Source organism: Mustela putorius, unplaced genomic scaffold (genome assembly GCF_011764305.1).
Source record: "Mustela putorius furo isolate JIRA1106 unplaced genomic scaffold, ASM1176430v1.1 tig00003899_pilon_pilon_pilon, whole genome shotgun sequence".
Lineage (NCBI taxonomy): Eukaryota > Metazoa > Chordata > Mammalia > Carnivora > Mustelidae > Mustela > Mustela putorius.
In genome coordinates this window covers 5,888,383-5,914,309 of record NW_025422048.1, presented here as the reverse complement: position 1 = coordinate 5,914,309, position 25,927 = coordinate 5,888,383, and the positions used below count along the sequence as shown (strand labels likewise).

The 25,927-nt window shown below is 37.4% G+C and overlaps 1 protein-coding gene across 1 annotated transcript; it reads left to right on the top strand.

Moving 5' to 3' along the window:
• On the top strand, positions 1-25,725 carry FMR1NB (FMR1 neighbor). Its single transcript, XM_004777931.3, has 6 exons — positions 1-391; positions 7,953-8,072; positions 12,033-12,173; positions 13,753-13,849; positions 23,949-24,100; positions 25,595-25,725. Exons 1-6 carry the CDS (start codon positions 73-75, stop codon positions 25,609-25,611), a joined length of 846 nt encoding a protein of 281 aa, XP_004777988.1. The 5' UTR covers positions 1-72; the 3' UTR covers positions 25,612-25,725.
• Positions 25,726-25,927: the final 202 nt, after the last annotated feature.

Sequence of the window (25,927 nt, the reverse complement as noted above, 5' to 3'; positions counted from 1 at the left end):
CACCGCGGGGGCTTTTGAGTCACAGGTCCGTGGCACTGATGCGTCACTTCGGTGAGGCAGCGACCCAGAGCCATGGCTTCCGAGGGGAGGTTGATGCAGGGGAGGACTAGGTCAAAGCCCGGGGTCCTGCGAGGGGCTCGCTCCAGGCTGCTAAGTTGTGAGGCGGGGTGTCGTGCGGATAATGCAGCCATCGGGTCGTACCCAGGGGGCGGCAGCCCCGGGCACCAGGCCCTCATGGCAGCCACGCCTCAGCCCGGCTGGCAAGCGTCTCTGCGAGGCCTGCGGGCCGAGACGCGCCATTCTCTGCTGAAGATGTGGGCCCACAAGTGCTTCGGGCTGCTCTTGCTCACCGTCTGGATGTTGCTTTTCCTGTGCTACTACCTGAACACCGGTGAGTGGCCATGGCCAGCCTCTGCCTGGCCACGCAGTCGCGTCTCTACCTCCCGCCCCTGCTCCGCCGCGTCCCCGGCTTTTGCACCCCCCCCCACCTCCCCGCTTCTCCTCTCCCCAATCTCTCCCCTTTCGCGCCCCTCAGAGCCGCTCCCGAAGCCCTTTCCTCCCGGGGCCTTTCATCGCGACCTCGCTTCTCCGACTTCCCCCCTACAAAATGCTAGAATTCGAATCTCCCTCGGCCGCCTGCCTTTTTTTTTTTTTTTTTTTTTTTTTTTTTTTTTCTTTTGGAAAAACGGAGGTAAATTTCCCTCCCGGAAAACGGCCCGTTTTATAGCGAATGAGTCGGTGGCATTTAGTCTATTTCACTGTTGCAAAGCCACTGCCGTTACCTGGTTCCAAAATGTTTTCATCCACCCAAGTGAAAATCCAGCTTCTTTTACTTAGCATGACGTTGTTTGAGATATTCGCCTGTTGTAGCACGTGTCAGTACTTCATTTCATCTTAATGGCTGAATAATATTCCTGCATTTTGTGTATCCATTGATTATGTTCTGGGCGTTTGGGTTATTTCTGATGGTCGGTTATTATGAGTAATATTGCAGTGAATACTTGTGTACAGTGTTTGTGTCAATGTGATTTCAGCCCTCTGGGGCAGATACGTAGGAGCAAAATTGTGATTTCCTCCCTTTCTTGAAAACGTGTTCCTGAAGGCCTTCTCCTGCCACCTTACCTGGTACATGTACTCCCTCCCTCACCGCGCAAACTTTCAGCCAAGGTCTTTCCATTCTTCACCACGTACTGTCACGAAGCCCTCCCTCGCCTCGCTCCGAATCCTTCTTGCCTCCGTATTGACCCTCCTTCAGGCCCTCTTGGCTCACTACCCTTTTGGGGGCCTCTTTCAGCCCCCCAAAGGCCTCCTTCTCCCGACCCGTAAGTTTTTCCTCCTTCACTGCTCAAAGGTACTCTCTCCTTCTGCCCCGGAACCTGGTTTTCCATCTACTCTATGGTCTTGCTGCCTCGTTTTCCTCAAAGTCTTTCCCACCTCCTTCTTCAGACATGGCTTGTCCCTCACTCAAATACTTCTTTCCCCACAGCCTTCTCTCCTTAGCTCCCAGTTGGCCTTCTCAAAAGTACCTTCCCTACCTTAACCCCTGGCCTGCCCCCCCTCACAGCTCCTTCTCAATGGTATTCTGTCTCCTCATCTGCATAAAGGCCTTGGCTTTCCCACAGTCTTTCTCCCTCGCTCAAGCTCCAACCTGATCCCTCCACCTCGAAGCTCAAGGACTTCTCGTTCCCTGCCTGCTCCAGGACCTTCATCCCCCCAACCAAGGTCCTCCTACAGTCAAAGAAGGAGGCAAAAATTGAGCAGAGGCATTGTAAGTAAAGGAAACAGACCTCTGTATACTATGTCATAACTTTGTGGGTTTGTAACTTTTGGTGGGGGATGAAATTCAAAGTTAAATAAAGTATATGCTGTTCATTCTTTTATCAGCTATTTTCCATAAATTGGGAAAATATAATTTTTGCTTTTACACAAATATCTTAAGATACTTTTTAAATGATTGCTTGCAAATCATATTACTTCAAATTATTCATATTTATTTTTTCTTCTATTCATCTAAAATACCAAAGTATTTCTGAATTACTTTTACTGTATTTGTAAATGTTAGTTACAAATACATTTGAGAGCCTTACAAACTGAGAGCTTTTTCATTCTCTGAAAAAGTAAGTTAAAACAAAAACTATAAATTGTACATCATTTTTTTCTTAGTCCATGATTTCTTCATTTTCTATTTCTATTTTGAGTGGAACTCTTACAAAAAAAGAATAGTGTTATTCAGTGTGATTTCTTTATTTCCTTGGGGACTTTTTCCAATATAGGTTTAACATGTTTTCTCCTAAAATAATCCATGATTCATTCTTTACATTGTCAGATTTCCCAGATTCCCAGGAGGTGATATGTGACTGGATGGATTAAATATCATTTTGCATTTTAAATGATTTAACTTAATTAATTTAACTAAATGCAGTGTGTTATGGGTTGAATTGTGTCCCTTCCAGAAAAAAAGTTGGAATTTTAAACCAAAGTACCTCAGAATGTGACTTTATTTGGGGAAAAGGTCTTTATAGAGGTAACCAGATTAAAATGAAGTGAGCCCTAATCCAACAGGAGTGGTGTCCTTATAGAAAGGGGGAATTTGGACACAGAGTTAGACATTCATTGAGTGAATAGACTCAGTGAATAGACCAAATGAATAGACACAGGAAGAAGACCGCTGTATATAAGCCAAGGAGAGAGTTTTTTCTTCCCAGCCATCAGGAGGAACCAATCCTATTGACATCTTGATTTGGGGACTTCTAGCCTCCAGAATTGTAAGACAATCAGTTTCTATTGTTTAAGTCACCCAGTTGATGGTTCTTTGTTTCAACAACCTTAGCAAACTAATACACACTGAAGAGTAAAATAGTGCGGCCATGGCCTGGAGGATTATGGTGAAAGCAAGCACATGGTCCTAGAGCTAAATTTCTGCTTCTCTTTCCTAGACAGACACTTCTGAGTTCTTTTAGACTTAATGTCACCAATGGAATTTGAAGTTGAAGGACTTGAGGTAGCTCCGGGATATTTCTAGTTTCATATTTTCATTTGGGTTCCCAAGCCACTTTACTTTTCAGGTTGTATTTATGTAGAAGACATAAAGACTGGTGACATACAGGATGAGGAGACTAGCAGATTGGGGACTGAGAATTTGATCCCACCTATTTTACCAATTTTCTGTAACCTATTGAATCAGTCTTCATTGTGCATCTTTTTCAGGGAGATTTAAAACATAAAACAAGAAATAAAGATTTACTAATAGGTAGTATTTTCAAAATGCTTCAGCTCCATTGACAAAACCATGTGACTAGTTTCTGTATTATTATATTAGAATTCTTCACTTACCTGCTCTCCTTGGGGAATGAACGAGGCAGTGCATATTGAAAGAAAGTCTGGTGGGGCACCTGGGTGGCTCAGTGGGTTAAAGCCTCTGCCTTCGGCTCAGGTCATGATCCTAGGATCCTGGGATCGAGCCCCACATTGGGCTCTCTGCTCAGTGAAGAGCCTGCTTCCTTCTCTCTCTCTCTCTCTCTGCCTGCCTCTCAGCCCACTTGTGATCTCTGCCTGTCAAATAAATAAACAAAATCTTTAAAAAAAAAAAGAAAAGAAAGAAGGTCTGGCTACTTGCCATGTACCTCATTAAGCACCATGCTTGCTCTTGTTTTAACCATTTGTGCATGTGGTGTGTTTGGAGGAGCTCTGAATTAGGAGTTAGGAGACCCAAGTTATCTTGATTCTGCCACTGACATGCTGTGTGACCTTTGATGAGTCACCTTACCTCTTTAGGTTTCTGTTATCTTGTTTAAAAATTGAGATTTCACTAGATAAGTGTTTCTCCTGCCTCAGTCATTTGTATAACATCTGCATAGTTCTTGATTATCTTAATGTTACCAGTTTTTCATCTTTTGTTGAACTGCTCCACTTTTTTACATAAATATATTTATTTTAAAAGGAAACTGTAGCACAATTATAAATTGAAAACTGGTCACATTTGCTACTATGACAATTATTTATAAAAATAAATATTCTGAAAACAAAGTAATGTTATTAAATTTAAAATTATAAGCAATAAAATTAAAATAAACAATGGAGGATGTATGACAAAATATTTACCTGTTTTACATTGTACTAAGCACTTTATTTTTTACTTCATTTACTCCTTATAATCCTTAAAAATAAACATTATCTCCATTTTACAGATGAATAAATTGAGGCAAAGAGAAGTTTACTGATTTGAAGATCACCAATGATTATGTAGCAGAGCCAGAATGCAAATTCAGGTCTATTTGAGAGCAAAGCCTAGAAAGTCCCAACCGAATCTTCTCCAATGTGATACCATTAGCTACTACTCCCATTCTGTCTCCTCACTCTTTAATACAGTTCCTCATCTGAGAGACCTTCCTGCTGAATAGGGCTGGCAACATAATTTGCATAATGAAAATACAAGGTCCCATGTTCAAAATTTATTACACATTTCAAGATGATAGCAGAACTAGGACCCCAAGAGTAGGGTCCTTCTAAGAGCCAGACTGTAGATTGCACAGGTCTCATACCCATGGATCCTGCAGCTTTGAGTCTGTTTTTTCTTTTTTAAATGTAGTTAGATTTTCAGTCTTCTTTTGTAACAGGGAAATTAAAAAATAAAATTCTTTGTGATGGGGAAATATATATATATATTTTACCATTTCTTCCTGCCTTTTAAGGAAGCTGGTGCCTAATCTTTTGTTTGCTGAGCATAATAAGTGTACACATGCAAATTAGAGGCAGAGAGGATGGAGTTATTCTGCCTATGAAAAACAATGCCAGAGGAGAAAGAGTCTGGAGCCTAATAGGGTGAAGAGGAAGATCTGAGTAGACTTAGATGAGGGATGATGGGAGATTTTGGAGAGAGGAAAGGACAGTTTAAGTGCTCCCTGGAACGAAAGAACAGAGATGTTAAGGGGGATTTTATAAAGGTTTGCTGTATGGTGAGTTATGTCAACTTTTTTTGGTGTCATTGGTAATTTTGATATCCTATCATATATATATATATATATATATATATATATATATACACATACACACACATATATAAATATATATTTATGTATATGTATCTGTATATGTATATATACACATTAAGTCAGCAGCCAGTAATACTTAATGTTGAAACACTAGTGTATTCTCATTAGAGTCAGGATCAATCAGTATGCCCATTATCATAGCTGTTTTTCACCATAGTTTCAGAAATTCTATCAATGAAGTGAGAGAAGAAAAAGAAATGAGCTGTTAGTATTGGAAAGGAAGGAGGCAAAACCATCTATATTTAGTGATAATATGATTGTATAGATCTGGAATGAAAATGGAGAACAGTGGAGAGCTAAAGAGCGTCAAATAAGGTAGTAAATCAGAATATACATGAACCCAAATCAATAGCTTTCTTACATACCAGCAGTAAATCAGCTAAAAAATGTAATGAGATAGATTATATTCACATAGCAAAATATATAGGATATAAGGGAGTAAACATAGTAAGAATAAGACATGGGACCTGCATGAATCTAACAATAAACCTTACTCAGGGAGGGAAGAAGAGAGTTGAATGAGTGGAGAAAACAAACCTATTATTGGGTGAAAAAATATTGTACAGTTATCACTTCATTCCAAATGAGCTGGCATATAACTGGATTTATGCCAAGCACATGAGACACATAATAAATATTTTTAATGAAATTTAAATAAGTGAACATAATTGCAATAAAAATATTATTAATTTTTTTGACTTGATAAAATGATTCTAAGCTTCATCTAAAACATTCTTCAGAGTTAAGAATACAATTTTGATAATGAAGACTAATGAAAGGATTGCCAGATCAGTTATTAAAACATATAACAGTGTAAGATAAATTATAACAGTGGTGCTATTGGTTCATGAACACATAGAGTCATGGAACAGAGTAGAAAATTCAAGAATAAGATTTATAACTCTTTAATGACCGAGAATATGATGGTAGTATCATAAGTAGGAAAGGATGGACTTTATTTATTTGAACAACTAGAAAAAAAGCATCCCTACTTCATAATATATTCCTTGTGGATTAAAGATATGAATTTCAAAAGTGTTAGAAGGAGGGCACTTGGGTGGCTCAGTCAGTTAAGTGCCTGCCTTTAGCTCAGGTCATGATCCCAGGGTCCTGGGATGGAGTCCCACATCTGGCTCCCTGCTCAGCGAGGAGTCTGCTCCTCTCTCTCTCTCTGTGTCTCCCCTGGCTTGTGCTCTCTCTCACTCACTCTCTGTCTTTCAAACAAATAAATAAAATCTTTAAAAAAAAAGTGTTAGAAGGAAATATTGGAATTTAGAATATCTTTCTAAACATGACCCAAAAGGCAGAAATAGTAAAGGAAGAGATTGATACATTCGATTACATAAAACACTTGAAACTATTGAATTTCCCAAAACATCATAAAAAATATAAAGATAGCTGACTACCTTGAAAAATATTTGTAACATATGTAACAGACTAAAGCTTAAGTTCTCTATTATGCAACAAATGTATGAAAGACGTAAGCTCACTGATGACTGAAGATGCAATTAAAACAAAAGAAATACCATTATTTTCGCCATCAAACTGGCAAACAGCAACAAAAAGTCTAGGGTGCGAGAAAACTGGTATTTACCTGCACTACTGGTAGAAGTGTACTTTGGGGCAGGCTTGCTGGAGGGTAGTGTCACCAAAATCAAGAGCAATTCATTACTAATTCATCCTAAGGTATTTTTCATAGCTATTGGCAAATATATAGTTCCAGTGGTTATCATTACAGTGTTCTTTCTTTTTTTCTTTTCTTACTTATGTAGAATTGACATATAACATTACATTCGTTTCAGGTGTACAACATAATGATTAGATATTTGTATATATTGCAAAATGATCACAATAAATCTAGTGAACATCTATTATCGTACATAGTCACAAATGATTTTTTCTTGTGATGGAAACTTTTGAGATCTACTCTCTTAGCAACTTTAAATATGCAATACAGTATTATTAGCAACTTTAAATATGCAATGCAGTATTATTAACTACGGTCACCGTGTTGTACATTATGTCCCCGGAACTTATTTATTTTATACCTGGAATTTTGTACCTTTTGATTCCTTTAACCCATTTCACCTATCCCTACCACCTGTCTCTGGCAACCACCAATCTCTTCTTTGTCTATGAGTTTTGTTTTACTTTTGTATCTATGAGTTCTATGCAGTATTCTTTGTAATATCAATATCTTGTGAATAACTTAAATGTCTTTCTATGGGGGATTGGTTAACTTAGTTGTAATAGGGCCATATAATGGAATACTGTGAAATTATTAAAGATTGTCTTGAAAAATATTGAATGATATGGACAAATCCATGCTACAGGAACAAAGACAGATATACTTTCCTCTTGTATAAGAGGGAATGATGCAAATAAAACTAACAACAGTCTGTTTGAAGTGTTGAGGAAGAAGGATAAGGAGAGTTTTACAATGTCTAAGGGCTTCATTTTTATCAGTAAATAAAGAAGCCATCAATATAGGCCAAGAGTTTCTGTGATGGGGTCTGATTTAGTTGGGATACATACTGTTCCCAACTTTTTAATTGGTTGGGCCTCTGAATGTTAATGTTGTTTGTCAGAGGCAAATTCAGTATTGTAATTCAGTTTATAGCACAATAATAAGATGTGTTAGCCTATGGCTTAAGCATTTTAAAATTAATTATTTTTTATTTAAAAAAATTTTTAAATATTAATACTTAGTTTTTCAGTTTTCAGCAGAATTACATTCTGATTAATAGTACCTAAACTGTTATGAGATGTAAGTATAATACCTGTTAGTCCTTAGACTTTCCATAATTAATTTAACTAAGCAAAAGGTAATTACTACTAAAGGGTCATAAAAAGTGATCAATGCTTTATACTTTGGGATTAATAATTTCACTCTTTCTTAAGGGTTCTCGAATTCTGTGTCTCCTAATGAACGTATTCTGTGGAGCGCTGAAAATGCTAATGGACGGTCTCTGGAAAAAACTTCCATTTGGGAAGCTCTGTTAAATTTTTTCTTTCCAACAAGTAAGTTCTTTGTTTGTTTGTTTGTTTCCTCCCACTGCTCTCCTTTTGAAGAGTAATTACATGTTTAGGAGGCAGTGTGGGTTATTGGCATGGGGGAGAGCCAGACCTGAGTTTTAATGCTGATTCTGCCCTTTGTCTTAGGCGAGGTAACATCTCTGAACTTCAGTGTCCTCATCTTTAAAATGAAAATATTTACCACAAAGAATTGTGAGGATGACCTGAAACTGTACTTTTAAGACATTCCATAAATGTTAACTCTTTATGGAAATGCTTCTCCTTCACAAATATCTAAACCTTTCATAGTTTATCTTAATGGCATTGCCTGAAATTTAGTCACTGACCCAATATTGTGAAATCAATATCTTCTTTAGCATTAATCAGGGAACTGTGTGGCTCTGATGTTATGGAATATACCAGATGTTCTCCCATCTGTTTTAATGATAAAAAGTTCAGGTTTCAAGTCACATCATATTTTTGTGATTCTGTATATAATGTGTTTATCAAGCACATGATGACCCCTGAGAATTATTAACCACAAATAAACATGTTTCATTTTCTACAGCATGTGGTGCCCTTTCAAGGAGAGTCTTCAAATAAATTGATATGTGAATTACAAGGATGAAGCTTTTGTTAAAAATCATGAGAATTTATTCTAACAAAATTTGATATACATATATAAGCACAAAATTGTATCCATTGTTTAATTTCAGGGTCTACCACTTAATTTTTATGTGATCTTGCATAAATCTCTTCACATTTCTCTATATTGGTTTCCTCCAGTACAAAACAGGCATTATAACACCTACTACTAATGAGAATAACAAAATAAATGAGGCCCTTAAACTTTAAAAACGGCCATGGTCAAGTTGAGTGAACAAAAAGAAATTTGAGGGGTTGCCTGGCTGGCTCAGTCGGTAGAGCATCTCAATCTCGGGGTTGTAAGTTTAAGCCCCATGTTGGGCATAGAGTTTACTGTAAAAAATAAAAATAAAAATTGGGGTGCCTCGGCGACTCAGTCAGTTAAGCATCCAATTCTTGATTTCAGCTCAGGTTATGATCTCAGGGTCATGAGATTGAGCCTTTCATGGGGCTCCACACTTAGCTGGGAGTTTGCTTCTCTCCCTCTCCCTTTGCCCTGCACCCCAGCTCACACACACTCTCTCTAAAACAAACAAATAAATATTTTAAAAAATAGAAATAAAAACTTTAAAAAAAAAAGAAAGAAATTTGAGAAGGTATATTGTGAAACTTAAGAAATGGTTGCTGAGTGCCAAAGTTGGTCATAAACAACAACAGATGATGACTTAAGCTTTAGAGCTTATGGAGATAACAGACATACACTGTCCCATAATTACCTCTAATAACATTATACAAACACTGAAGCCACTTTTAAAAATAGCTTAAATATGAATATTTGCATTCCAAAATATTCCTTCAACCTGGTGCAGTAAGTTGAGTCAAAATCAATTGTATGAGACGCCCAACAAAATCAGACTGTTCATTTTAAAAGAAACTTTGGGCCCAGGTTGATTCAAATCTTTCAAAAACAGGGATTTAATATTTATGAAATGTATATGCTATCTCTTTGAAAAGAATAACTATGGGTTCATAAGATGTGAAATACTTTTAACCAATTTATTTCCTCCCGGGTATAATTGAAAAGGAACACTCTCCCCACATAAGCACTAAAAAAAAAAAAAAAAAGCTTGCCGTTTTGTCATCAGGCTGTTGTTCATCAAAGATTTATCTCTTGCTCATTAAAGCGATAATCTTGAGACAGACTGGCAGGGAAGCTCAAGAGGTCACATGACCCTTCTCTCTTTGGACAAAATTATATACAGAAACCTGATAAATATTAGTCTACCCTTTTTATTCTTCAAAATACAGGTGTCTTGGTAATTTAAGTCTGAAAGCTAATTTTAGTATCTGGCATAAAGTCCATCAGATGCAATTTCAGTATAAAATAACAGAAGTTCAACATTAGATGGGATCTTAGCGATCATACAGTCCAGTCTCTTCTGTGATTTAAAATCTCTTCTTTGACTTCCCTTCCTGGAAATTGGTCTTTGAGCAATGCCAATAGTAAATTCAACACGCAGTAAGTTCATACCATCTCTGACCAGGCCCTAACTCTAGTCATCCTTTTTTGAGTGTGTGGTGCCTAGGAATGAACATGGTATTCCCAATGCAGTCCAGCCTCGGAGAGGAAATCACTGTGGGGCTGGCAAAATTGGAGAATAGATTGCCCAGTGTATATAACAAGAAAGTAGACCAGACGCCTGGGTGGCTCAGTGGGTTAAGCCTCTGCTTTCGGCTCATGTCATGGTCTCAGGGTCCTGGGATCGAGCCCCACATCGGACTCTATGCTCAGTGGGGAGCCTGCTTCCGCTCTCTGTGCCTGCCTCTCTGCCTGCTTGTGAACTCTCTCTCTCTCTCTCTCTCTCTCTGTCAGATAAAAAGAAAGTAGACCAAACCCTCACATGTATAAAATGTGTGGGAAATGAATATCCAAGTCAGCTAGAAATGCATTAAATTTATGGCCTTGCAGATTACTTTGAATCTTCATTTCTAGAATGGGGGTTTTGAAACTCATTTTGAGAGTTTGTTGTGAAAATTAGAAATGGGTGTAAAGCAAGGAACCTGGCCCAAATAGATACCTAGTGAATGGTAGCTATTATTACTTTTACTTTAGTTTTAGGAATAGGCAATCTTTAAAAAGGAGAATGAATACACACACACACACACACATATATAGATATATATACACTAAGAGATAAAAAATTATGCCTGTAACCACGATATTGTTCTTTGTTGACATTAAAGTTCTTTGGAGCAATCATGAAATATCAGTTATTACTTTTCTAAGTCTATAGTTGTTGATCGTATTGGAGAGTGAACTGAATCTATGCTGGCCTTAAGCCATACCGTGGAAGTTTTCTTTTCGAATATAAAACATGATATCTGTCTATTTGGTTGTCATTTGTTTATACATCATTTGCTTATAAAACAGGATTTTTTAAAAATCAGGTATTTGCGCTTGTGCATCTTTATTTATTTATTTACCTATTCATGAGCTTGCAAATCTTATAGATTCAGATATGTATGGATTTATTGCAGTTGCATGAACCTTGGTGTTCATGCTATAAATCATTGCTTATTCAAAATTATAGAGATATAATTTAAGGCCAAAAGGAAGAGTCTTAAAACATACTGTAGTGCTGGGCGCCTGGGTGGCTCAGTGGGTTAAGCCGCTGCCTTCGGCTCAGGTCATGATCTCAGGGTCCTGGGATCGAGGCCCGCATCGGGCTCTCTGCTCGGCAGGGAGCCTGCTTCCTCCTCTCTCTCTGCCTGCCTCTCTGCCTGCTTGTGATCTCTCTCTGTCAAATAAATAAAATCTTTAAAAAAAAAAAAAACATACTGTAGTGCTAATATGGTAAGTGTTCACAGAAAGTAGGTCAATATCAGTAGTACCACTTACCTTATACTCTAGCAATAAGCTGTGAATTTTGCTTACATTTATCTTCATTGATATATTTAATGAATTTCTGTAGTTTAGAAAAATTGAGTGAGAGGATATCAATGGTATTATTTTAACAAGGTGTCGGTTTTAAAGACATTTGATATTTCTTGTTATTTAGCTCCTTCTGTTTTATATATGTATCCTACTACTCAGTTTATGATCTATAGTCCTTTTAAAACTACCTTACCAATGACCTGTTAACAATTTATATTTTTCTGCAGTTCATTTAGAATTGAAATGTGATGTTAATAACTTTGTGATAATTTTTAACTTAACTCTTATTTTTTTCAGCATTCATCACTTTGTATATGTTATTCAGTCTTTAAACGCACCAGTTTGAATGAGTTGTTTTTTTTTTTTTGTTTTGCAGTCATTATTTAATTAGGGAAAATGCTTATTAACCATACTGAATTCTTTTTCTTGGATTTTGTTTCTGAAAGCGTGCATTCCAAAGGTGAATCAGGTGGTGAAGGCTTGCAATGAGCTGCAAGATTATAACAAGAGTGAATGTTTGGGATACAAATGCTGTTATACATCCTTCAGGACCAGTAACTTCAGCTGTTTTGCCCCATTAAAAGACAGTAAGTTCATCCTCTTACATTTATTTTATTTCTTTTTAAAAAAATCAAATAAATATGTCACAATGGCACAAATTTAAATTTCAATCTCCCTGCTTCACACATAAAGGGGGCTCCCAGCCCTAGAACAACACTCTCTGTGAAAGTCCTGAGGTTGTCAGGCATCTATTCATGAACAGTTTCTGCTTAGCCCTTGGATGTGACTTTGGCAGTTCGGAATTAGTCTTATCTTTTCTTTTGCTTTGGCTACTCTTCGTCTTCTTCAAAAGATTTCAGACTTTATGATACATGACCCTCAGTGCCTGGGAGAAGATAGCAATCAGGCATGCCTTAGCTTATTTTTCTCATCTTAACTTCTCTTCCTACTTGAGTAGAATTCTTCCCATTTATCTTTTCTTCAACATCTCAGTATGTAACAATAGACTCAAATGTTCCTTGTTAAGGTTTGTTTATTAGTTTCTTTTTGTTCTATTATTTTTGAATCAGGTTCTTAAGGTTTTTTTTTTCTTTACAAAGTTTTAAGAACTAGACCATCTGTTTTTGCTCCTGCATTTGGACAGTAGGGACATATTACCAGTTGGTCCCTTGAGGGCATATTAGATATGATTAAACACTAAAAAATACTACAAAAAGGATGCATGCAAAACAATGTCTTAGGTTAATATAGTCCCTATTCAATTTACAGCTCTTTGTTGAACATCTAGTATTAATAATGGAGACTGAAACCTGATCATGAATATAGTATTACAATTTCAACACTGTCACATGTTGTTTATAATTCATTCATCAGTTTAGTCTTTATATTATGTGTGAAGAGACATTTGGTCTTTATAGAGGGGAAAATTGAACCGTGACTTATAATTCCCCAGTCATATTAGAATGCATCCAAATGAATATAAGAATAAAATATGCTTGGGGCACCTAGCTGGCTCAGTTGGTTGAGTGTCCAACTCTTGGTTTCAGCTCAGGTCCTAATCTCAGTGGTGCGAGATCAAGCTCTCAGCAGGTTCTGTATTCAGCATGGAGTCTGCTTGTCCCATTCCCTGTGTCCTTCCCTCTAGTCTGTCTCTAAAACAAATAAATAAACAAATAAATAAAATCTTGAAAATGAATAAAATATGCTTATTGACCTGCAAATTCTTAATTTCTTTTTCAATGTTTTATAATTTGAAGTAAACATTTAAGAAGCCATTCCTTTAACAAATTAACAATTCATAGATTAATTCACTCCTTGACTGCTTGAGAATGTATAACGTGGCCAAGGGAAAAAACACGCTTAAGCTATAGGAAGAAATATATAGTATGAGTCTTACTAGTGTGTTAGCAAAAACAGTAGGATCATTTTGCTAAGGCTTCCTTTGGGAAGCATGTATTTCAAGTGTAGTGTTTAGTTGTATTTCAAGAACATTTCATAAACTCCTGTTTCTGATAGAGTAGCAAGGATGTTTACCTGTCATATAAGAATAACTCCTTATTTTGCTTTATTCACTGGTAGTTTTTTAAATAAAAAGTTTATGAAATAGCTCAGATTTTCTTCTCTTGCTTAAGTCATAAAAGTAACAGGATATAATTAAACCAACAGAGCCTACACAGATGTTCCGGATGTTTGGACTTGGTGTGATCAGCATGATCATCCTGGGATGTCTGCCCATTTATTGCTGCACTCTTTGCCGGAGGAGGTAGGCAAACCTAAACTTTTATTTGTGGATTGCTGAATGTATTTGGATATTTCTGTGTAGACACATTTATTCGTATGCACTAGAAACACAAGGATTATGTTTGGGTCCCTTTTGTTTAAAAGAAGGTAGCTTAAGAAAAACCCAAAATAGAGTTCCCATAATATGCTTAAGTGCATATTATTTTATTTTTCCATAAATTTAGACATTCTCTTGCATAGTCTGTACCTTCCCTCATCAGACAATTGGAAGGAAAAATACATCAGTGAGCTGGGAGTGTGTGAGTGGAAGTGGTTATTAACTGCAAGTCAGAAGAGTTCCCAGAAGTGTTGTCTCCATCTAGTAGCTGGTCATCTACTATTGTGTCTTAAAAGCCTTGGTCTGTCTTCAAGCCAATTTGTATCAGATTTCTTCTTACCATCTTATAAAAAATCCCAGTGGCCTATTGGCACGATGTTTCTAAGGTTTTAAAAAATACCTCTCTACCTACTGGAACAGTGGATGTGGAGATAAAGAGCAGGGCCAGGACGAGTGAGACAGCTGGAGCACAAAATTTAAGGAGGCACTCACTCTCAGGTTTGTATAAGGGCACTAGCATGACCATGCATGTAGGTATTTTCTTCAGTTCTCAGAGAAAGAAAAGGTACCTGGGATGCCTGGGTGGCTCGGCTGGTTGTCCGCCTCTTGATTCTGGCTCAGGTCAGATTTTATTTATTTATTTGACAGAGATCACAAGCAGGCAGAGAGGCAGGCAGAGAGAGGGGGGGGGAAGCAGGCCCCCTGCTGAGCAGAGAGCCCGATGCAGGACTCGATCCCAGGAGCCTGAGATCATGACCTGAGCCGAAGGCAGCGGCTTAGCCCACTGAGCCACCCAGGCGCCCTTCTCCGATGTTTTTATTCAAGTTAATGAGAAAGTGGTATTTGAGGTACCAAAAAATTGTTTAGATTTCACTGGAAGATTGACACTATACTATACACAAGTTACCTTATTTTCCATAAAGATCATTAAGTCTTTTTTTTTTCTTTTTTGTACATTTTGCTTGTGTTTGATGAGTATGTCATATTCAACACTGTATTTTCATTCCATAGCAGGGTGCTTCATATATTAACGTGCTTAATATATTTTTGTTGAATAAATGAGTGGTTGAATGAATAAAGAAATACAGTAGCTGGCATTGGCTAGCCTGGAAGGCAGTCTTACAGTAATTTAAAGTTTTTCATCACTTATATCATTTTCTCAGACCATTCTGAAGACACATGGAGTCACAGCATTTCAACTCCTCCAGTTTGCTGACAGTTCTTTCCATTTTTACTTAGTTTCCATTACTGAGTGTGTAATCCCTAGGCCTCTCTCATTTTCTTCTTTCCACAGATGATTGGGAATAGGAGTGGAATTTTTGACCTTTGCTTCTTCAAAGTTTGATTTCAGATAAAAGATAACTCTGAATAAAAATGAAATAATATTTGCTAGAAAATTGTGGCTAGGATTATGCCATGCAATCTGGAGCCTGGTATAACAGGCCTGGTACAATAACTTAATTCTAGCCTCTGTATTGTGTCTCTGCCAAGGAGTTCTGTGGGGATATTCAGGTACACTGGATTTTTCTTTAAAATGAAATTCAAAGAATTATACCTTGATAAGAATATATTTTCTTCTTTCTACATAGTGTAAACTGCTTTGGATTTGAACAATGTGAATAGTATGTTTATTGAACACCAAAGATTTTGGTTTACTATGATTTATTTATTTGTTTATTTTTTAAATTTGTTTTACAATTTTGTGTAAGAGTGGCATGTTCCTTCAGACGTCCTGGGTTGGTTGTTGCAACCGTGGATTTTGTGGGGGCAGCTTGCCGCTTAGCTTAATTTCCAGGAACAATGGATGTTCAAGGGTGGATGTGGCACTGTCAAGCTTTTCCTAGTAAGCTGATGTTAGAGGCAGAGGTAGTAATTGTGATAGAATAAAGATCCTATCCTTGATACCAAACAAGGAGCTTAAATGGAAGCCAAAGCCTGCTAACCATCCCTCTGCCTTTTGGGGGTCAAGATATCTCTTTAGAACTATCCCCTTAACTCACTTCCTGTTCATTTCAAAGAATAAAGAGTTAGATAAAATATTGCAGTAGATAAAATAAATGATCACATAAAAGGGAAGTAGATGCAGCAGTAAAATCAATATGTAGTGGTTTTAAAAAGAAAAGAAAGTAGCCAAACACAGTTTGTCTAAATCAGAGGGGCTAAAAGCCAAAAGCAGATCTGCAGTAACATGATCTGGACCTATTTGTTAGAAGAACTCTTGAGACACTGAAAGATACCCTTAAGCTCCTCCTCCTGCTGGATCCTGTCCTATACATTAAATATACACACCTTCAGATGTTGTACCTCTCCCCTCTCAGCCTTTAGTTATAAGCCAACAAGTGATGTCTTGACATTCCCCAGCTCCTGCAATTTAGACAGTGAGTCTTATTTACCGATTGCCTCAGGCAAGAGTTGGAGGAAGTAAAAATAAGAAGTAATATGAGCAGGTGGTAGAAATGAAAACAGTTTAAGGGAAGACGATAATCACTTTCCAGAGCCAAATGTATTTCATTCTTTTGGTGCCTAATTCATGCTTTCCATAATTGACCGTATTTAGTCACTGCTTGTGCTAGGGAGGACATAGAAATGTCCAAGACATAGGCCCCACTTTCAGGAACTTTAAATCTACCTTAAAATAAGTCCCAAGCATGATATATTAAATAACAGTACAAGACGGAATATAATTAAGGACTAAAAGAGTGCTGGCAATAACTTGTTGAAGTTCTGAGGCAGTGGGGATCAGGACAAGTGGGAGAGAGCAGAGAGAGAGCCGTGGAGGTGCTATTTGAGCTGAGTTTTGAAGGGAGGACAAGATTTAGGTTGAAGGATGCTTCCACAGAATCCAGTACATAGAGATGGAGTCTCCCCCTTAACTGCTCATCATTTGTAAGCGGAGGTGGTTGAAATTTGCCCCTGGAGTAATCTATAATGGAATCTCTAGTTTGCTTCTACTTGACTTGAGTTCAGGTGTGGTACGAGCCAGGTACACAGAGAACTCGAGACCGCTTAAGCTGGTTGCACATATACAAAAGGGAGCAGAAAGCATTAGTGAAACACTTTCTAAGAATTTGCTACTAATAGCCTTATTAAACTTGCATATAAGATGAGTTTTGAAATTCATTACATCTTCAAGGTTATGTAAGATCTATTTTTATTCTCATTAATAGGGATCAGAAGCCTCATTAGGTTTAAGTGTCACTGGCTGGCTTAAGACTTATATAGAAATGAAGAAAGGGAAAGATCAGGTGGATGAGGACAAAAGGAAGCAGGGGAGGAGGGCTCTAGTGGAGAGAGGAGAGCGGTGTCTGAATGGTTCCTGTTACAGTAATAGAATGCCAATAATAGTAGTCTCAAGTGTCAAATTAAGTTTCTAATCATTATCTGTTTTTAGGTAAAGTTTAATCTCTATGCATAGGTGAGTTAAACATCTGTGTATTATATAGTGATATGATACTTGAGTATGTACATAGCTTTGGTAAGGTGGAAAATTCAAATATTATAATACCATGCCTATTAAACTCAGATGGAGTGCATTTTCTTGTTTTCTTTTTCTTGCAACTTTGAATTAAGAAAAAATTCAGAACTTGGTCTGCAAATGACAAAACTATGTTTTCTCTCAACTAATAAAAAGCCATTTTTTTAAAGATTGTAGATCATCTGATACACAGATGATGTAAATAGAACATCCCCCATACACTTTCAATGTTGCTTCTTGCCAGATGGCTGTTACTGAAAATTTCTACATTTAGACAAATCCTGCTGCGTGATTCTCTGAATTTATAATGTGGTTTTCATTATGCAGATAGTCTTAATGCCACTTAGTTTCTTAGAAAGGGAGGTAAAGAATTGGGAATAAATGTGTCAAAAATTGCCTAAAAATCATCACCCATTGAATTTTAAAAATAGGCATTTACATTTTTGAATCCCCATGTTTGTGTGTTTCATTATACTGTACAATATAATTAGTAATGTTATTTTGAAAAGCTTTATGTAGTAATTAACCAACTGCTGAAAGGTTTGAAGTTCCTGGATTATATACATATGAATTCAGAGAAAGGAAATAAAGTCTATAAAATTTAAAAGTATGGCTAGTCTCTAAGAACTTTGATAAAACATGATCAGATGAAAATGTGAGCAAACTGGAACCCTGCTCTGACATGAGTCATTATAGATTTGAAACTCACATAAAGCCAGTTCTTCTTGGACTCTGTTCAAAGTAATTTAGTTACTGAAATAATAAGAGAATCTCATTATATGCGGATTATATGTCTGAGGTGTTCCCATTGCAGACTCCAAGGGCAGCATTTTAGAGAATTCTGGAATAGTAGGTACTATTAAAAAGAACATTTTGTTGCCAAGTAACTAATAACCTCATTGCAAAATGCAGTGGCCTTTTCTCAATTCCCACCCAACTTTAACTTTTTGTCACATAGTAGTACATTGTTGACTGCTCCTTTCTTGAAAATTTCCTTCCTTGGATTTCATTGTTCCCCTTCCATTCTGATCCGTCGCGGTTTGCTTTTCTTTGTTCTCCCAGCCATGGTTGTTTTCCAAAGTCTTATTCTCATCTGCCAGAGAATATTACAGGTGTGTATCAGAAAGAACATTTGAAAAGATCTGTATTCTAGTTCTGTCTTTTCTACCAGTCTTATAGTGAGTTTAACTTCTTTTGGTACTGGTTTTCTCTTGAAGTTAGAGTAGAGAATTGAGTTAGATAATTCCCGAGGTCCTTTCTGATAGTAATATTCTGATTTTCTCTGGGTGAATAACTCTTTTAAATCTGAATCCTGGGGAGGGTGACTGAGTGGTTCAATCAGTTAAGCATCTTTCTTTGGCTCAGGTCCTAATTCCAGGGTCCTGGGATCAAGCCCCCACATCTGGCTCCCTGCTCAGCGGGGTGTCTTCTTCCCCCTCTCCTTTTACCCCTCCCCCTTCTCATGCTCTCCCCCCCCCCAAATAAATAAACAATTAAATAAATCTTTTTTTTTTTTTTTAATCTGAATCCTGGGGCACCTGGGTGGCTCAGTGGGTTAAGCCTCTGCCTTCGGCTCAGGTCATGGTCTTAGGGTCCTGGGATCGAGCCCTGTGCATCAGGCTCTCTGCTCAGTGGGGAGCCTGCTTTCCCCATCTCTCTGCCTGCCTCTCTGCCTACTTGTGATCTCTCTCTCTCTGTCAAATAAATAAATAAAATCTTAAAAAAAAAATCTGAATCCTGAAATCCTTACCTCTACCACCTCTTCCAAATTTCTAATTGCCCTTCATGAATTAGGTGTTCTGTTAGTACCTTAAATGCAACATGTGGAAAACTGAACTTTTCTTTTTTTCTCTCAAATCATCTCCCCTTGACATCTGTATATTTCTATCAATAATTTCTTTAGTCTCCCAGACTAGAAACCTTAGAGTCATCTGTGACTACTTTCCTTTATTTGTAATATGTAATCTATTCTCTTAATCCATTGTCATTTTTTTTTTTTTTTTTTTTTTGCTTTCCTCTGGAATGAGTCTGAGATTTGCCTCTTCTCAAATTTATCTGTTTCTACAGCTTGTTCCAGGTCTTGTATGCTGTCAACTTCTGTCCTGGTTACATGGTTTCAGGAGAGGAGCAAAAAGGAGCCAAGTTGTATTAGTCTTTTAGGGCTACCATAACAAAACACCAGAGACCAGGGGATTTAACCAACAGACATTTATTTTCTCACAATTCTGCAGGCTAGAAGTCCATGATCATGATGCCAGAGGATTTGATTTCTGGTGAGGGCTCTCTTCCTGCACATGGCCATCTTCTCACTGTGTAATCAAATGGCCTTTCCTTGATGCATGAGAGAAGGGGAAGAGAGAGGAAAAACCAAAACCTCTGGTTTTTAGTTTAAAAAAATGGAAAGTTGTGGCACCCGGGTGGCTCAGTTGGTTAAGTGTCTGACTTTGGTTCAGGTCGTGATCTCATGGTCCTGGGATCCAGCCCTGGGCTGGCTCCCTGCTCAGTGGGGAGTCTGCTTCTTCCTCACCCTCTGCCCTTCCCCCTGCTTGTGTGCTCTCTCTCTTTCTCAAATAAATAAATAAAATCTTTAAAAAATATAAATAAATAAATAATAAATGACTGAAAAATTAGTTTTTATAATGATATTCATTTTACTGATTGGGGCCCCACCCTTATGACCTCATTTAAACTTAATTACTTAGAGACCCCAGTCTGCAAATATAACCATACTGGAAGTTAGGGCTTAATATATGGGTTTTAAGGACACAAGCATTCAGTCTTGTAACAAAAGGCTAGCTAGCATCCAAGGGCAAAGAAAACATTGAGAACTGCAGAGGGCACTGGAATAAGGTGTTTAATCCAAAGAGTTTATACACAAGAGAATATAACTAGGTTGGAACTGTAAGTGGGGTTTGGAAGATGGCTAGGAGTTGAGTCCTGGAGAAGGTTCCTGGCACTTTGATAGGAATATATGGCTGTGCCCTTAAGAAGGAGGGAGTTATTAAGGATGCTTACCAAGCCCACTTGGACATATATCTGGATTCTTAATCTATGCTCCTTCTATTCCATCCTGTAATGTCCTGCCAGATTAATCTTCCAAAGATAGTATTATTTCATTTTATTATATTATTCAAGATCTTCTAATGCATTCAAGAATATGTGGATTCCAGGGGTGCCTGGGTGGCTCAGTCGTTAAGCATCTGCTTTGGGCTCAGGTCATGATCCCAGGGTCCTGGGATCAAGTCCAGCATCAGGCTCCCTGCTTAGCAGAAGCCTGCTTCTCTCTCTCCTACTTCCCCTGCTTGTATTCCCTCTCTTTCTGTCTTTCTCTCTGTCAAATAAATAAATACAAATCTTAAAAATAAAAGAATATCTGGATTCCAGACCTTTTATTTATTATTTTATTATTATTTATTTATTATTTATTTGTATTTCTTATTTATCGAGCTCTTACTTTGGTCTGGGCAGTTGCTATGTGTTTTGTTCTTCTCCATCTGGTCATCTACATGGGAAGCTTCACTGTCTATGTTATGAGCCATCTAAGCCCATAGCTTCAGAGTTCCCTGATGCACTCAATTCTGAGGAATCTCTCCTGTATTCTTTATTGGCCACCCAGTTTCATGCTCATATCCTAAATCTTGTCATTCATCACAAATTGAACTCTGAGTCTCTGAAATCTTAAACTTCGAACCTCAAACTACTCTTTGACTATAGGTGCTTTGTCTTTTCTTTTTCTTTTTCTTTTTCTTTTTTTTACTCTTGCTACACCTATTCTCATTGGGACCTCTAGGGTCTTTAACTCTGTTTTCCCTTACTTCTGTTTTCTATCTTTTAATATTATCTGATTTCTTTATCTAACCTGGATCCTATCGTCTGATACATGAGTCCATTCTTTCCAGCTCCTTTGTTTCTTTGAAATAGAATCCACACTACTTCTCTGCTCCTAGATCTATAGCATCCTGGGACTTCTTAGAGAAAAATAATCTCACAACTGTATAGATCTGTATAACAAGAAATTCCCAGTGATCCAATTAGTGTTTCCAGCCACAGCACTCTACTTGGTGTTTACAAACAACATACTTCTTTGCCACGCTGATCTTTTCACACAATGTACCACCCACTGACTGAAAAGCTCTTTTGCATCTTACCATCACCACTCTTCTTTATCTGGCTCTCCCTGCCCTGGATGCAGGCCTCAATTCGATGTTACCTCCTCTAGGAAGCTTACCCCAGACCACCAACCTAGACTGGGTCAGGCTTCTTCCTTTTTGTCTCCTACCAATCTCTGCTTACTGCAGTTTGGATTGTCTCAATGTGATATAATTCAGCTTATATAGCTGTCTTCCCTTCTAAATTTTAAGCTTCTTGAGGACAGGATATGTATATTATTCATCTTATGTCTCTAGTATTTAGAATGGTATTTATTTCATAAATGAGCAAATGTGTCAGCGAGTAAATAAGTATGAGATAAGTTGATCTGTACGTTTCAAGTGCGAGTATACTGGTCACAATATGACATTTTACATAAAAAGAAGAAAATCACCTCTAGGATTCTGGACAAATCATTTCACCCCTACTTTTCCTCTTGGGCATTCTCAGTAGATATTGGGTAGAATATCTAACTTTGGATCTCAGTAATGAATGTTAAGGCTGAATCTAAAACATTGTTCTCTGCAAACTACACTAATGCTGTGCATTTCAAAATAATAAGGCCATGTTGCATTTTTCTTTGTCAACTAAGGTGAAATGTACTCGATTAAATTTAAAGTAAAATCTATGGATAAAACAAATAGTCATTTTAATTACGTAAAATAAAATATATTGAAGTCACACTAGAAAAACAGAATAAATCCCCAATTTCTTTTTTTTTATTTTCAGCATAACAGTATTCCTTCTTTTTGCACCACACCCAGTGCTCCATGCAATCATGTCCTCTCTAATACCCACCACCTGGTTCCCCCAACCTCCCAACCCCCACTGCTTCAAACCCCTCAGATTGTTTTTCAGAGTCCATAGTCTCTCATGGTTCACCTCCCCTTCCAATTTCCCCCAACTCCCTTCTCCTCTCTAACTCCCCATGTCCTCCATGCTATTTGTTATGCTCCACAAATAAGTGAAACCATATGATAATTGACTCTCTCTGCTTGACTGATTTCACTCAGCATAATCTCTTCCAGTCCCGTCCATGTTGCTACAAAAGTTGGGTATTCGTCTTTTCTGATGGAGGCATAATAAATCCCCAATTTCTTATCTAAAATTCTGAAGTTCAAAAAGTTCTACAAACCTAAAACTTTTTTCAAACTCATTTGGCAACAAAACCTGAGCTGACCTGAACTGAGACATTTTCTAGTCATCAGTTAATGCTTAAAATGAACAATCATATATTTTGTCATAGAAATATTATTGTGTTTGATCACGAGATGTTGCTTCAGACCTTATGGAAGTGCCATGTAATATTCGGTATATCATGTCATATTACCTTTCTAAAACCCAAAATATTCTGCACTCTGGGCCACATCTGGCCACAAGAGACTGAGAACTATATAGTTGTTTCAGTTATTATTTTTTTGAGACTGAAGTTAATAGCACTAAAACATAAAGAGGCCATAGGTAAATCATAAATATATTTTTGGCCTTCACCCACTATTTCATTTATGCCTGGAGACTTTTTTAAGATTAACTGAGGAAAAAGTATTTATTTGCTCCATATATGTCTTACTTGGTGGAGCTCAGTGACAACTCAGTAATGCAGTTTGAGGGGAGAAAAGTGAATATTACCTTCAAAGTCATCATTTCAAAGGCAGGCTTATCAATCTCTGGACCCCACATGCTAAGAATCCGGTTGCTCAGTAGCACTGTCAGGAGCCAGGTGTCCTCTTCTGTATCCTACCTCGCTTTGAGCTGAGGCTAGGACTATGTATCTGTCATTACTTTGTCAGAACATCATATGGAAATCTTCCTTTCTCTTTTGGGTTTCCATCCTTACTTTTGCTTTGAGCATTTCTAGTTTTTCTCCTTGGCTTGTGCTTAGATCTTTAGAAAGTAAGAGATCTTGGGGCACCTGAATTCCAGATGATAGCAATAGTCAGGGAAAGCGTAAGCTTGTAAAATTATAGATGATAATGTAATGTGAACTATTACCATTTAGTTTTTAAATTGATAGGAGAGAAGAATCTCTATAGACTAGGAGTAAAAGGGAAGGTTTCCTAGGCAAATAATATATACGCTGGGTCTTGAAGTGTGAGTCATATTGATGTCAGCAGAGGGGGGTACGGCAGCATTACCATTGTGGAAGAGGATCAAGTGGTCAAAATGACACTATGTACAGTAATAATAATGGTTACAATGATAAATATGAATGAGCCAAGTGCAATATTTTCTATCAGATTTGTTAAATATGGTGAGTTAAATAATCAGGTGGGAATGTATAAAGAGTTATGTGGGTAAATAGCCTTTTCCTTATAACCCATCATTTTTTTATGACCCTAATTGTTATTGTTCTATCACTGTCGAAAAATAAGGTTTCACTTTGAATTTTTAACATTACAGCAAATGGGCCAATCCTTTACGAAGGAGAGTCAACAGAATTTTAAAGGGTTTGAAGAAACAAAGAAAGAAAATAAAGAGGGATGCTGAAATGTTACGGACAGCGGCCGAAGAGGAGGAAGGTTTAGGTGATGAAAAAGAGCAGGAGACCAAAGGTAATTAGCAGTAGGGTATAAAATTGAAGTATTTAATGTTTGATTCTTTTACCACTATCTTGGTCCAATTGATGTACTTTGTTGGTTAGTTGGGTTTTTTGTTTGTTTGTTTTTGTTTTTGTTTTTATCCCACAAATGTTTGGATCACAGGATATGAGCTTCTGAAACAGTATTATCACTGGGGATATTTGGGTTCTAGGAAGGTGGACAAGAAAGGTGCCAAGTTGTTTGGGTACCACACTGTTTGGTAAACATAATTCAGCCCTTTAGAAGAAATAAGTGGAATCTGTCTGCTCTGACTCTGCAGCTCCATGAAAGACACCTTCGCTAAATAGTAATGGCTGTAGTTCCCCATATGTACTGACCATGCCAGATAGGCAGGCGAAAGAGGGTAGCTTCAGGAATCTGACAGATCTGCAACCCAATCCTGGATCCTAGCTGTTAGTTTCAACTACCTGCTCCCCAAACTTAAATAATTTAGTATTATGAGTGGTTGAGGGATCCCAGAATCATACAGCAGGGACTCCCTGGACCTCAGGCTTACAGATCTCCTAGGCTTGGAGATTCCTCCTCTTATAATAATTAGGAAGAGCCAACTAAGAATAAAATGGTCAGTTAGAAGAGAGGTATCAGGGAATAGAGTATTGGACTGGGGGGTGGTCAGGAGGCTCGGGCCATTATCTTATAGCATTTTCACGGACAAGTTAACCTTTCAACAACTTGATACCATCAGCTGAAATTTTGTTTTATCACTTAAACAATATAATGTATGTGAAAATGCTTTGAAAATTGCAGTGCAGTACTCACATTTAAATTGTTAAGTTCTAGCCTCAGTTACAGAGAAGCAGAGGAGTGGAATAACAGACCATTGATCTTAGTGTCAGGAGACTCTGGCTTTAGTGTCAGTTCTGTCACTATGTACAGTGGGAACTTGGGCAATTCCCTTAACTTCCCTGGGCTTCAGTTCACCGAGCTGCAAAATAAGAAGTTTGGACTAGATGAATAAGAAATGTGACTTATCTCAGAAGAAACAAAATTCTTATATAAGGTATTTTATATATATATATATATATATATATATATATATATATAAATAAAACTAAGGTAATACATAAATATATATTATGATCATACATGTATATACATACCTATATATCATTGCTTTGTATAAGTTTAATGCAATATATACATGTGTATATGCATGCACACACAGACACGTCCTAACAATATGATTTCTGTGGGCCATTTACTGGGGCATGGAAGTTCACCTTGTTATTCAGAAATTGTCATTGTATTTGCCACAGTATATTTTGTCTTAGCCTCACAGTAACATAAGATGATACACTGACAAACTGAAAATAGATAAGTTAAACATAGCACTGAATATACAAAGTTTGAGAACTTTGTTGCAATCATTTCCTCTTCTAACAAAATGTGATGTATGTATACTAGTCCTTTCAAGTTATTTTACTCTACTTTACTTCTCTCCTGTAGCATTATTTTCCCACTGAAAAGAACACAAACCATTCAGAGCAGAGGAGAGACTGTTCCAGTCATCTAAATCTGATGGAGTTCTTATTTTTGTCATGTTTACTTCCGAATATAAAATAAAGTTGATAGTTATGTTTCTGTGCATCAAATCAGGATTTGAGTTCTTCTTATTAAAAATAGTTTTTACAGAATTAAAAAATATATATGAAAAACACTGGTGACAATTCAGGTCTTAGGTACTAATGTGATTTTTGCAACTTCGGTTATGTTTTCAGCATAATACTTCTGTTGGGTGAAATAAGGCAGAGATTTCATGGTGTTATTCACCTTCCAGCA